General features: G+C 32.2%; 3 protein-coding genes across 9 annotated transcripts; 1 reads left to right on the forward strand and 2 right to left on the reverse strand.

The window, feature by feature from the left end:
• Nucleotides 1-1,142: 1,142 nt before the first annotated feature.
• LOC122316609 lies at nucleotides 1,143-4,310 on the forward strand. 7 transcript variants are annotated; one of them, XR_006244277.1, is made up of 6 exons: nucleotides 1,143-1,296; nucleotides 1,704-1,792; nucleotides 2,052-2,619; nucleotides 3,017-3,084; nucleotides 3,497-3,642; nucleotides 3,905-4,310. XR_006244277.1 is itself a non-coding variant. In XM_043133277.1 (4 exons), the coding sequence occupies exons 2-4, from the start codon at nucleotides 1,772-1,774 to the stop codon at nucleotides 3,037-3,039; spliced, it is 612 nt and encodes a 203-aa protein (XP_042989211.1). In that variant the 5' UTR covers nucleotides 1,143-1,296; nucleotides 1,704-1,771; the 3' UTR covers nucleotides 3,040-3,377. The 7 variants fall into 7 exon arrangements, 2 of the variants coding, with proteins under 2 accessions (XP_042989211.1, XP_042989212.1); XR_006244278.1 differs by having other exon boundaries at nucleotides 3,017-3,074; XR_006244280.1 differs by having other exon boundaries at nucleotides 2,052-2,562.
• A 419-nt stretch (nucleotides 4,311-4,729) lies between these two features.
• Nucleotides 4,730-8,843, reverse strand: LOC122316610. Its single transcript, XM_043133279.1, has 3 exons — nucleotides 8,657-8,843; nucleotides 7,839-7,987; nucleotides 4,730-5,186 (listed from the first exon to the last, which is right to left on the reverse strand). Exons 1-3 carry the CDS (start codon nucleotides 8,763-8,765, stop codon nucleotides 5,109-5,111), a joined length of 336 nt encoding a protein of 111 aa, XP_042989213.1. The 5' UTR covers nucleotides 8,766-8,843; the 3' UTR covers nucleotides 4,730-5,108.
• A 2,236-nt stretch (nucleotides 8,844-11,079) lies between these two features.
• On the reverse strand, nucleotides 11,080-11,783 carry LOC122315075. The gene has a single exon (XM_043130799.1). It carries the CDS (start codon nucleotides 11,717-11,719, stop codon nucleotides 11,450-11,452), a length of 270 nt encoding a protein of 89 aa, XP_042986733.1. The 5' UTR covers nucleotides 11,720-11,783; the 3' UTR covers nucleotides 11,080-11,449.
• Nucleotides 11,784-17,412: the final 5,629 nt, after the last annotated feature.

The raw sequence follows: 17,412 nt of genomic DNA on the forward strand, positions 1-17,412 counted from the left end.
TTATATAAGTCTCGTATTTATCTTTTTTTTTTATAAATTATGTAACGTTTATATATTTTACGATTATAAATATTATTTCTATTGTGTACGTATAGACGAATAATAAAAGTTCAAGAAAAGCTGATCATCCTCGATCCTCTTTATCTGCTTTATATATAACTTGAATTAATTTATACGTAAATTCAATCACAGCTAGCTCTTGATCATTATAGCACACAAATCATAATTAATACTATTTTTACTTGCTTTTTTCTTCTTTTCTTCCCTAGCTAGCTAGATTGCAAACTATTATTTTATGATCTTCTTCTATGCGTTACATTCAAATTTTCCAAAAATTGCCAGCAATTAATTTTACTCTCGTTAAAACACAATATTTGGATTATTTATAATTAAGTACTCTTTTAAAGTATAGTATTTTCTTAATATTTTTAAGTAGTTATAGTATCAAATAAAATATAAGTGTTTTTTATATATAATATATAAAAATTATGTTATATTATCTCAATATTCATCATTTGTTAATGAGAAGTCCATTTGTTATAATTTGCATGTACAACTATTTTATTTACTAGACGAAAAAGAAATGCTTCTTTTACAAATGAATTTCATAAAATTAAATTTTAAAAAAATAAATTCATAAATTAATATAAATTGATTTGATATGTCAGATTATAAAATTCTTTTTAATACTATCAAATAGATACGACGTATCACACTAAATAATATCAATTTATAAATTTACTATTATAACATCTCTGTAAGTCTATCAATTCTCCTCGTGACATAAGAATAACTTAATTTTGAAAAGAGTATTAAGATTTTAAAGATATGTTTCCTTAGATTAATTTAAATGATATAACAAAGAGTTTAAAAAAAAAAAATAGTCGATTGCATGGCAGGGAGTGAATCATTTTGTAAGACAAAATTTCAGCAGAAGTAAATATACGAACGGAAAATTAATATGGGTTCTGATATATATAGTTATATTTTTATTTTATATATATTTTATCGATATAATTGATTAAAATAATTATTTTATATTAAAAAGTACTATATATTGAATTTTTGAATTAATATATCATTAAAATTAATTATATAAGAATTATGTTCTAACTTGAAATAAAATAAGCATACAACTTAATTAAATTAGTGATTCCCAATTCTCAGACACGGCCACAATATTTTAGTAAAGAAATGCCATTGGTTTGGCCAAACCTTTCTTTTCACTTGATTTGGCTCTGTTTTCAGAATGATTTCTCTGTTTCTTTCTCTAGCATTTCTTCCTGACAACATTCGGTACGTTCTCTGATGCTTATGTGACTCTTATAGGATACTTCTATGTTCCCTTGTTGTTTGGCTGCCGAGAAAACTGAAGAAACTCTAACCAAATGAAATTAAAGTTTTTTGAAATTTTAATCTTACGAGTTTTAGTTTTTTCTTTTTTTGCCTCACTTCGAAATGAGGAAAAGCCCATATTAGCTATGTCAATTCGATTTTTTTTGTTTCATGTAAATTCGGCATTTTGTTTCCTCGCAGAATAACAGAAAATTTGTTTCTACAATACCTAACTAATTTCTTTGGTTTTCTCTGCGGCCGAACGTAGGATTTGGGTTTTTGTGATGGGATTCCTTTGTAGTTTTTAATAAAACTTTTGTTTAATAATTTCTACGTTGTTCAGGGGATAATTCTGTTTTCCTTTTTAGATTATAGCTTCGTGTGGAAGCGCAGGAAGCAGAAATGGGAATGAGAAACATCACTTTTTGAGATTGTTATGCCCTTTCCAATATTTGAGGTTGGTTGGGATAATCCAATAATATATAATATTTTAGTTTTCGTTGTGGTTCGAAATTTATGTAAATTAAACAATGATGGTTCTTTGTGTGATTTTGGCGGTTGCATGATCATATGATCCATTGAATTATGAGCTTTCAGTGGATTATGGTATTCATTTAGCTCAAAAGGTTTTGTGGGTTTTCCTATCCTGTTGTGAAAGTTTGGGTTTTTATATTAGTGTCTAATTTTGTGTAAACATTTTGGTTTATTGGTATTAGACGGTTGGAGGGCGAGTTAAAGGGACTATTCATGTAATGGATCATAGTTATTCTGAGGAAAGTGATTCAATTGTTGATTTGGAAAGTGGCGAGACCACAAGCGAAGAAGATGGAATTGAAGACTTGGATGTGGGTGGTAAGCATGCAAAGAAAACGTTGAGTAGGCTGAGGAGTGGATGTATTAGTTTTGATGGATCAGTGGGGGATATTGATGGATTAGATTCAACAAAGACTGTATTACAGCCTGATAAGAATTTGAAAATATTGGAAGGTGAGGTGGAAGGACAGGCAGCGGGTATGGTGAAGATGAAAATGGCAAATGAGAAAAGGAAAAAGGCAAGCTCGAAGAAACCTCCCAAGCCACCCCGTCCTCCTACCGGTCCGTTATTGGATGCAGCAGATATGAAGTTGGTCAGAGAAATTTCTGAGCTTGCAAGATTGAGGCGTGCAAGGATTGAACGAAGGAAGGAAGTGAAGAAAATGAGAGCAGATAAAGCATCATCTTCAAATGGTAACCTTGTTGCATTGGTCATCACCATGCTCTTCTTCTTTGTGATAATCTTCCAGGGTAATTTTGTCCTACTAATGCTGTTTACTACCATGGAGATTGCATTATGTTGTCACTGATTGATAATTTATTTTTTCTTTTTGGTTGTTTGTTATTCATCTCATTACCTTAAAAGGTTTTCACTTAATATAAAGGCTTTTGAAAAACAATTAAAAATTTATTCTTCTACTCAAGAGTGATGACACTGAAAAGATAATAAGGTAAGAGTCCTCTCAAAATTATATAATAGTATAAACAAATAAATTTTAGTAGTGCAGAGTAGCTGAGGAATATGAGAATGTGGTATATACTGGTGCCAATTTAATCCTTGCACATGCATTTCGTATATTTTTGTTTGTACATTTCCCTGCTTATAGTTGTCCTTCATTCAATAATTTTTTTTTCCCCCTACTTTCAGGTATATTGGGCTTTCGTATGTGATGCCTCAAGATGTGGCCGTCTTCAAATTTCACCAAGTAGATTCCTGTACATCTGCTTCTTGTCCTTTTTCTCCCCTTATCATTGTTTCGGTTTGGCTTTGCAATTTATGTTATAATTATATTCCATGTTTGATGATATATCAGATTACTTACTTGATCTGATGTGATACATAGCAATGCTACCTTGTTTCCAGTTTTCTTATTTTGCTAAGACGTGTGCAAATATTTGTAATTATTTGTTAGATAGCTGCAAAAGTACCATGCTTATTATACAGGCAAGTGATTGTAGACAATAAAATGGGATTGCCAAACAAGGAGAAATATAAAAACAATGCTCTCTCTCTCTCTCTCTCTCTCTCTCTCTCTCTCTCTCTCTGACTGTTTATGTATCTGTCTCTCTCTTTGAATTATCAATTCCATATGCAATTTTATTTTGTAATTTGAGATATAAAATGCAGGAGTTTGCTTTAGAAGTGTTCAAGTATTAGTCTCCACATATCCAGAGTCCGCAGTGATGGTAGTTGGTGGTGAGATTCAAGTTGAATAGTTTAACACCCTTCTGCTAGGGGACCAATGGTTATGGACCTGATTCTTGGATCCCCAAGTATGTTACTTACTCTCCATTTCAAATTTTAACGTAGAAAAATGTCTCTGCAATTACTATCTCCATTTTGGGTAAGAAGTGTTTGGTTCTTGTTGATAACAAGGTAGTGTTTATTGTTGAAGAATGAGAACTTTGCACAGCTGCAGAAAATCTAGAGTTTGTTGTCTTTAGGTCTTGCTAAATCTTTTGTTCCACGACGTATACTTTTAGTAGATGCAGGAGTCTCTTACAGGTGTGGATAATTAATAGATCTTTTGGGCAGGATCTGATGAAACTCTGGATCCTGATTTGTCCATGTGTGGCAAAGTTATTAATATTTGGTTTCACGGAAATATAGCCAGTTTGGCCACAGTAAATGTTATTATTCCCACGGCGCACAAAGCACATGGAGCTGGATTCACAAGGACTCTGGTGCAGGCTCGCGGCTTCATTTTATGGTGAATATGGCGGTTCAAAGTTCTATTGTCCTGTGGCCAGACATGGAGGAAAGAGGAACTTTTTTCCCCTTTGTCCCCTCTTGATGAGAGAATGTAATATCTGCATATCAGCAGAAACTATTCTGATGACATTTCTTTTACATACAATAAATATTATCAAAAACTATATCATGTACAGATTATATGAATTTTGTTGTGAACTTCAATTTATTTTTCTTCCATTGTCCACAATGATGAGAGAATGTAATAGCATCATTATATGATTTATGCATGTGGCATGTGGCATGTGGCTTTTGAAAAGATTGTGCCACTGATCTTAAATCGCAGTCCTTGAAGATGCACTCCAACCAGACGAGACAAGGAATCTAAAAGAGAAAAGTAAAAGGAGGAAAAAGATACGTTTCCAAAAGTGAGAGAGTAAACATGTCAAACAAAACAAGAGACAGAATCCTGACTACACCCAACTAATCGAAGAACTTATCCAATTGCCACCATCCATGCAACCGACGTGCCTCCCCACTTGAAAAGTTAAAGGAACGAACATCGATTCAACATAATAATAGTTAAAAAAGATTACCGGTATTCCGTCGCTTGCAGTTAATGGTTGATGCCAAAATTAACATTTTTCTAAACAATTTGCACCATTCATCTTCGTTAAAAGATCTAGTACCCGTTTATTGGACATATCGGGGAAAGCCAAAAATAATTCAATAATTGTCTGCAATAAAATGAGCTTAGCACATGATGGTTGGAATCCACATCCATAACAAGGCCCCCTCTTATGGTAGAATAACTTGTACGATTGATGCTGCAGTTACCAGGCTGTTTAACTACGGTTCATGCAGAAATACTTCGAATTAAACTCCTACATTCTGTCCATATAATTGTTCAAAAAGATCACAAACACTAAGATGCTAAACGTCTGGAGAAAATAAAACAGTTTCATGTGGAGATGTCCAGTTATCACGTTTTCTTGCAGATAACCATCTTGATCTTAATACTCAATAGGATCAGCTATTAAGAAACTAATTAAGATTTCACTGACTGAACTCGAGGCCTCCAGAGTCCCAGCCTATACTTGTGGGCATATTTCAATATCAGCTTCCTCTGCAAAACAAAAAAAGGGTGTCAGAATTTATGCAAGATGTTTTTTTTGGAGGGGAGGTGGTGTTAGTAGAATTTAAGAAAGCCAACCAGGAGTAATCATGTCTAATATCACAAAATCATGGCCCAAGTTTTAACTAGTAAGCATAAAATGGCAGCCTTATTTACAAGTTGTTTTTTTTTTAATATGTAAAAATATTATATATATCAAAAAGAGTAACCAAGTACACTGAACGTATACAACAAAACACCTAGCCCATAATAAAGCGCCCCTAATGACCCAAAAACAACCCACAATACACTAATCCCAAAATACCCAAAAATTACACTGAACCTCAACCCCTTGTTTCCCATATAACTAATACCCAAGCCAAACCCCAACCCCTTGTGGTTCCCGTCTTCACATTGCCCTCCCTTTAGACTTTCCTCTAACTGAGCTACCTCCCTTAGTGTCGTAGCTAATTGCCCAAGAAAGACGTTGTAACTCCCTGTTTTTCTTGAAACTTTTGGTTTCAAGCGCGTGGCTTGCCTCAATCGCGGTGATTAGTTCATTGAACTGGTCTTCACATCCTCCTTGTGAAATCCCCACGAAAGGCAGAATCTCGTTAACTTTAGGCAGAATCCAATCCGCTATCAAAGGAAAAGAGACCAAGGGAGCAATATTATCCTCAGACACATTAACCAATTGCATTCCCAATTCTAGACTTTCTTCCACGCAAGGCACCAACGACAAGTCCCGTACCTCCTCATCAACTCCATTGTTTCTTTCCATCCCCATTAGAGCTTCTAGGGTGACAGCAAGTCCCTTCAACTCAGGCAACCCTAAACGTGCAACTTCAGCAGAACCTACGTCTCCTTTAACAGCATAAAAGATATGCGTGTAAATGTAAATGTAATTCATTAATGTTAAGGCCATTGTATTTTCTTTTTACAAGTTATTAACAGCATAAAAGAGATGCGTGTAAGACCTGATTCATACCATTTTCCCCCCTCCATACCTCATAAACGTAATTCATTAATGTTAAGGCCAATGTATTTTCTATATGTGTGTGTATCTTTTTATATATATGTCCATGTGCGTGCGTATAAAGATATAGATGAACCCAAATATATTCATCCACAAAGTCGCAAAATGGCATCTGGCCAATACAGCCACGGTCAAAGGTCTAACCACTCGTATTCACATAGTATTATGTACTGCCTGCCATTCTCGAACTAGTTCACAATACTAATAGGTTTTGAATGAGACCCAGGTAAAACAGAATCTAGTGATTGCTACTAACTTAGTGCCTCACACTACTATAATAGGCCAAAATGTTATCGGTAGCCAATAAGAGAACCTACCACTAGCACATAATATGATGAGACAATAGAGAACCATCAACACTAAAGTTATTACATCTTCAAAGTCATCAACTTATCAAAAAAAAAACATCTTCAAAGTCATCATACTATAGCAGTCCTATTATGTCTGGGAAGTCAAGCAAGGTCTAAAATTTCCATCGATCAATGCCAATCAAATCCTCAGGTTTGAGGCATAGAAAAATGTAACAACCTATCAAGATCAATATGGCATGATAACTTGTTATATTTCATACCTTGTGACAAATGCCAAGCTGAGATATCATTAGACAGCCATATTCATACCAAAACCAGATCACAGAGCTACCGTGATTGTACCTTGAATAAAAATAAACGGCTGCCATATAGGAACGTATCGCCAGTGATAAAACAACATGCTACAGCATCACTATAACTCATAACACATGCATGAAACCTAGACAAAAATATATTACTTGAGAAATACTAATTGTTCAACTGCAAACCAAAATTGGTTGCATAAAAACTTAAAATAAAAAATAGAGAGAGAGAGAGAGAGAGAGAGAGAGAGAGAGAGAGAGAGAGAGAGAAACTCATGCTGACAACAGAGAAGTGATAGTCACAAGTACCTTAAAGATGAAACTCAAAAGAAAAAAAACAAATTCAAATATTAATCAACATAACCTGCATTTCTCTTTACACGTCAACAAAATAACGAAATTTATCAAAGTACTAAGTCTCACAAGCAAGAAAAGAGTTTGCAACTGTAAAACAGGCTTCCATCTATCTTTTGCCAACCTAATATTATACAAACATCAAGAAGTAGCTCATTGTGAGTTTACACTGAAGAGACAAGCTAATCATAGCTATGCTACTGCCGACAAAATATGGAGAACCTCTCAGACAAGAATTGTGCATCAGACTGAACAATCTGTGACCTAATTGAAGTTACCTTGCGCTATATCAGCATACTGGGACCATAAAAAAGGCAAAACTTATAGTTTGGCTGCAAGCCCCAGCATGATAAGTGTGCATGGCAGGAAAAAACATAACTTGATGATTTACAAGCAACATTGTTCTTTTATGCGAAACCTTATTTGCTAACTTTTTTTTTTTATAAGTAACCTTATTTGCTAACTTAGAGGAAACATTACATACGTAACCAGAACTTCTGAATAAGAACTCAAAAGTGCTAATCGCAAATCATTAGAAATACATTCCTATGTACAAATATATCTCTAACCACAGTTACAACGAAACCCACGTGCACATATCAGACATGAATGCATGCATGCACATTGTTCCAAAGAGACGAGAACAATCAGCAGTGAATACCTGTTGGCATGGTATGCCAAGTTTCTTGAGCTTAAGAGTTCGAGAGACAAGCAGCTTCTGAAAGTCACCAATCTCAGACTCAAGCTTAGCCACATGGGATTCGACCCCTTTGCCTATTCCATTCAAAAACTCTGGTATGCCAACCTTTTCTGCAACAATACCAAGCAGAGCCCCAAACTCAATCATTGCTTCTAATTTCCTAATGCACTAAATATTCTTTTTGGTTGCAAAATAGCATAAGAAACATATATAAATTTCTTGATGAAAATACTGGTAATTGGGGGCTTGAGAAAACAAGTTACAAGACTCCTCGAACTAAGCCTAATACGACCATTTGCCTTATTTAAGGCAGGCTTTCAATTTTCGGAAACCCAGACAGCTCAATAAGAATACTGTGTTCAGTTTATTTCTTATTTTCTCATTATCTCTGTATCTCAGGAATCAAACAATATCCGCGACCCCAGTAAAATAACAACCTTTAATACTCACCCCATTTATTTTCGTTGATCCATATCTTTTACTGTTAAAAAAGAAAAAGTAAACGGCGTCAATTCTTTGGAATTCTTTCCTCAGTTCTTTTCAGGAACCAAAGGGAAGCAGAAAATAAATCGTACAGCGAAAAATCAAAATTCCACACAGCTATTTAGCATAGTAGAGACAATTTTCTTTACAGGAAGAGCCCAATAACACGAATTGCTATACCCAGAAAGTATTTTCCCCTTTTCCCGAAGTTCTCTTAAATATTATCAGCAACCACGCGCACGCACAGAGAGGAAATGGCGTGATGAATTCGTGTTAAAACCCGAGAAAAAAATTACCTACATAAAGGGAGGATTTGGAGAAGAACCGAGAAAACGCAGGTGTTGGATGTGGCTGTGTCGAGATCCAAATCGGCCTCGTTTTGAGAATTATTTGCCTCCACGCCATCGTCTTCCACTGCTTCTACGAGTGCTTCACAAGAGGAACTCAAAAACCACAGACGGGTTTTAGAAGCCGTTCATGAACGGCATGTCGTCTATTGAAACAGCAAAACTCGTAATCGGGCTATGGAGTTTTTAGCCCATTTATATTCGAACGTAATAGCGAATACCAATTCAGGCATTTCGGCCCATAGATACCAACCAACATCCTCAAAATACCATATCTTTCAAAACCCTTTTTAAAGAAAATTTAAAAATGAAAAAAAAGGGGGGAAAAGATAACAGCCACCCTGTGGTGGCCACCACGAACGGCCTAAATGGGTGTCATGGTTGCCAAAAACATCATGGTTAGAAAATCATGGTTGTTCCTTGTACAACACAATATGATTGTCGTTATTAAGGACGTATTTCGCACTTTGCCTCTTGCTCCGTCAATTACAAGGTAATAAAACTTAAGGGGCTAGAGTGCCAGAAAACATCTCTACTGCCTAAGTAAGTGTATGTTATTGAGTAAAAGAGATAGAGAGTGGAGAGAATGCCTTTTTCCCATGCTTTTTATACTTCTATCTGTGCTCAGGCCTTCAACCCATGCCTCGGAGAGGGGGAGAAGTTGTTGCATTTAATGTGGTGGCCTTTGTCTAGTACAGGATCCTCTGTCGAGATCTCTACCGACACTCCAATCGACACAACTAATGTAGTGAGATTTGTTGTGAATCACCCGATTAGGAGAATGCTTGTATGAATGTAGTTCTAGGTTCCTTCTGCTTCCTTGTCAGTCATTGGGCTTTCCACCTATGGGTCGTGAATCTTACAAGTCGTGTGCTGGACCTAACCAAACCAAGGATGAATATGTCCCCCTAGTCATGGTGGTCAAAGTTTTTCAGGCTATCCAATCTTAGCCTCTTCGTGGTGGCCAATCTTTGGTAGTCAAGGGCAATAGTCCAATCTAAATCACTCCCAATGTCCAAAAGCAACCAAGAAGTGGCTATACTTTTTCATTTTTGCCTACTTATATATACCAACAACTTTCACGTTCAAACATACTTTCAATAGGTCCCACCACTTTTTCAAACTCATCATAACATCCTCTAAAAATGTGTTTACAGCTATTCATTAACACTTTCACATTTTTATAAAAACTCCTTACCTGTAAACATTACCTAACAGTTTTGTACCCAAACTTCATTTCTGGATTTCATAAAACACTGAAAGACAAAAATAGTATACACTATAAATTAATGTTTCAATATATACACCAAAGATAACTTGAGCTTAAAATTGTAAAGATAAGATAAAATATTTTTATTATCCAAACAAGGCTATGTTTTAAGTTATACACAAAGATAAATTGGGCTTAAACTTGAAATTTGAGGAAGCTCAATTTTTTAAAAATAAATATTCCAAAATTCAAAATTAAAAAATTTTGAAAAATGCAAATCCAAAGTTAAGATAGGGATAAAGAAAGTCGCACACAAAATTACAATTTTTTAAAAATAAAAAGACATTAAAGAAATTAACAAAAGGGTTCTATTTATAATAGTTTTGTGAGTCTTTTTAGACAAGAATTGAAAAGTGCATTGCGAGTATCGAAGTCGGCCGGCCGGCCTTTGCCCTCAGCCCATTGTTCAAATCTCCACCATCATGATCACATTTTTTTTTATCATTAGTGAGGTGCTCGATAATTAAGATTATTTTATTTATAATTATAGTTAATTAAAAAAATAACTTTATAAAAATAAATTTATAAAATAAAATATTAAAAAAAAATCTAGTTACAAATATACTTATACATTAATATATACATCAATTTATTATAATTGATCAAAAAATAAATTTTATTAAAAATAGTACTAATTTAACTTTTAAGTATGAAAGAATCAGTATTAATATATAAATTAATACTCGACTTTATTTGTATATAACAAAACTCAATATTATAACCCGAAATGCTATGAATCAAATTTATTTTTTATATATATTATATTATAAAATTATTTTTATATAAATTTAACAAATCGCATAAATTATATTAATTTATAATTTATTTTTATATGATATTTTAAATCATATTAACTTATAAATTTATTTTTATATAATCTTTTAAAATCGTAATAATTTTCTTTGGTCAAATTGTTTTAAAAGCTAAAGAGTTGCGATTGCATGAAAATATCTATTTCATGCGATTGCATTTACTGTGCACATAAATATCTCTTTCTCTAATAATTGAATACTTTACTTTAAACTGAGAATTAAAAAAATATATCTTTCCTCACTTCCCGTTAAAAAATAAAAAACATCACAAAAAAGGACAACAACCGACAAATCACAAAGGTAAAAGTGGCCATTACTCTTCAAAACAACAAAGATATATTACATTATAAAAAAGAAAAACTGCAAAATATATTTTAAGATATATTCTTCGAGTCCCATGCCAGATTTAAGATTCCCCACCGAAGAGTTGCATTATTTTTGCCACAAACTGACCAGAATACCCCTCCTCACCCATAGAAATAAAATGAAAGACAAAAAATCTCAGCCTGGTTCACGTGTCTGCCTCGCTGTCACGTGCTCAACTACCCCTCCCCCTCTCTCTCTCCCTCTCTCTCTCTCTCTCTTCCAAGAACTATTAAGCTCATCGCAGCTCCGATATCTCCGCCGCTACGTCGGATTCTAGCTTCGAATGGGGAAATTCTACACAGTGCAACCGCAGAAAACGAAGAAGAAGCAGAGCATGGAGACCAAGGCGACGGACTCGAACGCCGTTATCATCCCCCACATGACGTCGTCCACGATCCACGATAAGCTCAGATCCCGCCACGACCACCTCCTCCTCCCGACTAAACCCAAGCTCGGGGTGAGGTACGACGAGAATAATCCCGGCCACCTCGAAACCGACGACCTGCCGATCGAGACGAAACACTCCAAGTCCAGCCACCGGAATGCTGAAGTGGCCCACGACATCACTCTTTCTAATTCTCCCTCTCCACCTTCCTTTCTTTCTCTGGTATTTTCTAGCGTCCTGTAAAAGCAGAGGGCTTTTATAATGATGGTCCAGGTAGGTAATAATAATAAGGTGCTTCGCTGTGTAATGTTTAATGGTTAACAGTGGGGCCCATTAGTGGACGAAAGACCTTTGGACCGGTGGATTGGGGGGGCATTAGATTTTTAACGGACGATGATCATAACTTTTAAGCAACGAAATGTCTTTATTAACGGTTGAGATTGAATTCGGGCTTTTCTGGAATGTGGAGGAAAAAACAGGAAAAAGGATGGTGCAGCAGGTAAGACAAAATGTACATTATTTTGAAATTAAATTTGGGAGGGAAAAGGAAAACAATTTGGTATTTCTCTAATCGAAATTGAAATATTGTTTCCGAGTGACAATAATTAGAACATAAATTATTTGTGTGACTTTGTGTTTTTGTGACATGATAACATGACATCATGGTATATTGTCACATAAATTTGTTGTTTACATGTCTTGTTCATTTTAGACATAAATTAAAAAAAAAAAAAAAGAGAGTTAAACTTAGACATGAATGGTATGTCTTATATAGTACAAGACTACATATTGGTAGGAAATACAGTTGAAGAAGATATAATTGCAACTTCAAAACTGTTTGTAATTATAGTCTTAGATCCTGTTTGGATGTTGAAATGAGTTAAATTTTTTATAAATAGTAGTGAGTTGAGATGATGAAATGAGTTTTATGATGACTCATCTAAGATGAATTTATGTGTCTGAATATTAAGATGAATATAGATGTATTTATGAAAAATTAAAAAATATTGTGGATCTCGCGTATAAAAATGTGTTAAGTTAAAAAAATTTATGAGTTCTACATATAAAGAGATTTTGAGTTAAGATAAATTTAGTAATTTAAGAGTTGTGTGTTTGAATGTTAAACTCAATTAAATACAAAAAATAGCCTTAGGCTATTTATTAGCTATTACTCCTAGTTAGCTTTTTGTTTTAATGCCATATTTGAAAGCTCATTTTTGGTTTACCAAATACTCTATTGATGTGAAAGCTCGAAATATCAATTAGAGTTATTCTATTCTGAAATCGATATGTAAAGCAAAATATAAATATCAATTAAATAGTAAGATTTGATTTGTAAAATTTAAATTTTAAAAATTATCTTTTAAATTATACCACATAAGCAGTGTGTGGTATATAAGCCTTAGAATAACAATATGTCAGTATTCAATCAACTAACATGTAAAAGTATTTATATTTTGAGTTTTTTTTTATATATATATTTACTTTAAATTTCACAAGAAATGATATATTTATTATCAACTAACAGAAGTCCAAAGTCTATGACTTTACAAAGAGATCTTAGAAAAAAAAGTTTATAAACTGTGATACATAAGATTTACTTTATTACTAAATATTATTTATAATCTAATGGCGTATCAGACTATATCAATTAATTTTTTTTTTAAGATCTATTTGTAGACCAAATATTTATAGTAGTCATTTTTCTAATCAATTTATCAAGTTAATTAAATCCACATTATTTGAAATTACATCTCTGGCAAGCAATTTTAGTAGGAGTTTCTGAACTTGAAATCATCGTTTAGTTCACTGTTACAACTCAATATTTTATTTTCAAGCTTTTTCTAAATTAAAAACTTAAATACCTACCACAAAAAAGTAATTGAATACTAACATAATATATAGAATATGGTTTATAGGAAACGTTTTTCTTTAGCACCGTTTTTTTAAAAGAAAAGTACCTTTCCCACCATATTCTTCTTTTTAAATATTTCAAATTCAAATTAGCACCTAACATTTCTACACCATCTGCATGGTATGCACTAAAGTCATCAACAAAGTTTCTTTTTTTTTTTCTTTTCTTTTTTAATATAATGAAGATTTCGAACCCAATTTTCTATTTGAAGAATCGGGTCATATACCATTAGGCTGTTGATTAATAATCAATCAAAATTTAATGTAAATCTATAGACATTTAATTTCTACAAATTTTTGTTCACATAGTTGAGAATTCACATTTAAATCTATGTGAATTATCCACAAACACAATTCAAAACACAATATTAAAGAATTCAAAATATGTATATGTAGGAAAAAAATTATAAATATTAAAAAAAAAATAAACGACCAGTATGTTTTCGTAAAGAGTAATATTAGATCTAGTTTTAGGGTATGCAAGTCTCATATACTCATTTTGAAAAAAAAAAAAAATTTTAATATGAGTCTCAAATTTATCTATATTCTCAAATACAATGTAAAAAGCTTATGTATTCTAAAACTGTACAAATATTTTCCTTTCACAAAAAGCGTAATGACCAAGAGTACTCGTATTACATTACCATTTGGTCCATTTATTATATTCATATTTGTGTTTCTTAACAAACGACACTTCGAATAATATTACGTACATTTTTTATTTAAAAATTGTAATACAGGTTTAGATAATTTTATCTTTAAAATTTTTTAAAATTATAAAAATCTCATTCCTAAAATGAAGTTTTTTCTCATTTAATAAAATGTCTGCACATATAATCTCTAAGTGAAAATTACAAATAAAATTTTTCATATTTAAAATATAATATAAATAATTAAACCTATCATTATTTATTAATTTAAAATTTTTAAATAAATAATAATTTTACATAATATATAGAAGCAGAGATAAAAATGTTAATTATCGTCGGTGCAGACGGTGCTTATGTTTCGGACACCACAAAGGCGGGCCCACTTGTTAGATCAACGGTCCTGATTGGCGAAACGAACTAGTCGTTCTCTACCAGTCAATCAACACAAAATGGAAGCTAGCTATAAAATAATAGAAACAATCATAATAAAAACAAAAACAATCCAATCCTAATCTAGTTGATGGTTTCCACTTCCTACTTTTGTCCTCCACTTTTGCGGCATAACTTCAGGCTTGATTTGTCATTATCTTTTTCAAGCTAATGATATTTTTAGAAAAGTAAAAATCTATTTGTCATCCTCATATTTTATACATTATATTTATTTTAATTTTTTTTTATTTTTTCTATAATAAATATATAATGTGTGGATGATAAATAAAATAATTTAATTAGTTTAATAAGAATAAAATAAAATAAAAAATAATATTTTAATATATAAAATGTGTGGTGTAAGATAATGTGTAGCATTTCTTTTTAAAAAATCCTTCTCAAAATAAGTTTGTCTAATATTTTATTTTTAAGAAATAATATTTATAATTTTAGAATACATAAATTTCACGTATTTATTTAAAAAAATAAATAAATATGTAATTTATATAAAAAATTTAATTTTTTAATATTGAGCTTTATTTATTTTTTTAAATGAGTATGTGAATTTTATAGAATTATATCAATTGCTCTTTTTGTAAAAAATATATTTATCATATTATATGAATAATAAATTGTGTCAATTTATAAAATATATTTGTGAATTTCGCTTTTGTTTTTCTACTAATTTTAATTTATAAAAAATATATTTAAATGACCCTACAAGTCATACACAACCTCCCAAATTAAAGGCAATGATTAAAATCAACCAGCCAAGTTTTCTTTCAAAATTGGAGAGAGAGAGAGAGCATCGTTGAAGAGTTCAAATGGCGTAATGAAGGGGATCTTCCTACTTCATCTTTATTCTTAACTTAGATTACATAGAATTGTTACAGACACAAAGAATTTATATAAAATAAATTTATAAATTGATGTTATTTTATAAAATTCGTTAGATCTATTTTATAATAAAAATAATTTTACAATCTAATATGTCATATCAAGTCATATCAGTTTATAATTTTATTTTTATGTAATTTTTTTGTGACTAAAATATTATTCTTGATCATGTGATGGGCTGCAAGCAAGGGAGAAAGAAAGATATGAAGGGAAGAAAGACTTTTAAATAAATGAAATGAACCTAAAATGGGTTTTGATGTTTATAAATTGGTTTAGAAATTAAATTGGTTAGATTTTAAATAAAAATATATATAACATATTTTTGTTCATATATTCATACAAAAGTGCTAAGTTTAGCAATGAAGGTTAAAAAACTAGCCGCTTGGGTCGATTGCTCTCTCTCTCTCTCTCATAGAAGTTATTTTTAGTTTCTAAAATTCTTTCATCTTCACTAGGCGGAGGGGGTTTGGAGCTTCGCCTCCGTTCACCGCCTCCCCTCGCCAGCCTAAGTAGCTTTTCCAGCTTTAAGTTTTTTCATTTGTCTATTTTCCATAGTTTTTGCTTTAGTTTTCTCTTCGTAGCGCCAGCCATCGCCAATCTTATGCTTTTTGGCATCATCTGATTATCACGTGCCGCCTTTTCAGCTTCTACAGTATTGATCTTCTTGTTCGCATAAGAAAATCCCGCTTCCTCTCAAACCGTTCGTTGTACGTGTAGCCCCTGTCGTGCATGTTTTCACTCACAACTGCGTCCTCACCACCTGTGTTGGCCCTCCTTCAGTGACTTGACACAACGTTCGACTATTACTCAATGTTACCACTTTCCCTAACCAGTGATTTTGCAAGGAAAATCGTGGACTTCTTCAAAAATCATCTCAAGACAACAAGTGACAGTGCATACGCTTTCTTCACCTTTTGTAGGACATGGGTAGGGACTAAGAAATTGGTTCCAAATAAACTTGCTTTTTTTTTTTCCACTACTTTACACTGTTATTTTTTCCTTTGAGACATTTGTTGGGGAACCTCACTCTCTTCTCATGTATTATCATTTTAATTTAATGAAGTTACGTTTGCCTAAAATAAAAATAAAAATGAAGGTTAAAGATTGACATACCGTAATATAATATGTCATATATACTATACGATAAAATAATTTTATATTTTAAAGTATTATATATTAAGTCACATTAGTCTAGTAATTTATCCATTAAATAAGGTTAGTGATCCATTAGCACTTTTTTTGTTTTTTTGTTTTTAGGTGAACTTGATTCTTCCATTGGGAGACCAAGCCATCCGTTAGCAAATTTTATTCATTTAATCATTGATCCTTACAACCATCTAAGATAACAAGTAGAAAATCCTTTGAACGAGTTGGCAGATTTTAAAAGTTTAGACTTAAAGCATTTTCAATGGGTTTTGTAAAACCCATATTTCTATAACAGTGCTACTATGCTTTCTCAATTTGCCTACTCGATATGCCCTTAGTGTAAATTGCATTTTTTTTTTTCAAACATTTTTTTAAACATGCTTAAACTTTTTTAAAAAAGAAAAAAAATATCAATACACTAATAGTCACTTCTTTAATTAGTAAACAAATTTAAAAAAAAAAAATTAAATTCATGAGCGATCAAAATGACGAGACATACTAGCACTATTCTTTTGTAAAATTTGAAGGAAAGTAGCCCAAAATGCCATCAAATGGATAATGTATTTCATGTCTAAATTTAAGTTTTCTACAGTGTTGTTGCCATATGTAAACATTCTCAACTATTTTCTCTCTCTTTATGTACTTTTTCTCCCACAAAATATTAAAAAATATAATATTTAAATGATACAAAGAAAAAAATAGATAAGCTGATATATAGTGTATTGTAAAAATTAGTATGTAAAATAGAAAAAATAGATTTTGAAAAGTAAGACAAAGAATTCATTGGGAATACTCTAAGAATGCTTGTTCCCCATCCATATTTCAAATTGATCAAT

The sequence above is a fragment of the Carya illinoinensis genome, chromosome 7 (assembly GCF_018687715.1).
Source record: "Carya illinoinensis cultivar Pawnee chromosome 7, C.illinoinensisPawnee_v1, whole genome shotgun sequence".
Lineage (NCBI taxonomy): Eukaryota > Viridiplantae > Streptophyta > Magnoliopsida > Fagales > Juglandaceae > Carya > Carya illinoinensis.

Excerpts from the sequence above, each read along its gene's own strand:
- LOC122315075 (XM_043130799.1), bottom strand. The coding sequence starts at position 11,719 with ATGTCGTGGGCCACTTCAGCATTCCGGTGGCTGGACTTGGAGTGTTTC.
- LOC122316610 (XM_043133279.1), bottom strand. The coding sequence starts at position 8,765 with ATGGCGTGGAGGCAAATAATTCTCAAAACGAGGCCGATTTGGATCTCG. Across the intron at positions 7,988-8,656 it reads CAAATCCTCCCTTTATGTAG|AAAAGGTTGGCATACCAGAG; the intron begins GTAATTTTTTTC and ends GTATTGTTGCAG. Across the intron at positions 5,187-7,838 it reads TTGGCATACCATGCCAACAG|AGGAAGCTGATATTGAAATA; the intron begins GTATTCACTGCT and ends TTTGTTTTGCAG.
- LOC122316609 (XM_043133277.1), top strand. The coding sequence starts at position 1,772 with ATGCCCTTTCCAATATTTGAG. Across the intron at positions 1,793-2,051 it reads TGCCCTTTCCAATATTTGAG|ACGGTTGGAGGGCGAGTTAA; the intron begins GTTGGTTGGGAT and ends TATTGGTATTAG. Across the intron at positions 2,620-3,016 it reads CTTTGTGATAATCTTCCAGG|GTATATTGGGCTTTCGTATG; the intron begins GTAATTTTGTCC and ends CCCTACTTTCAG.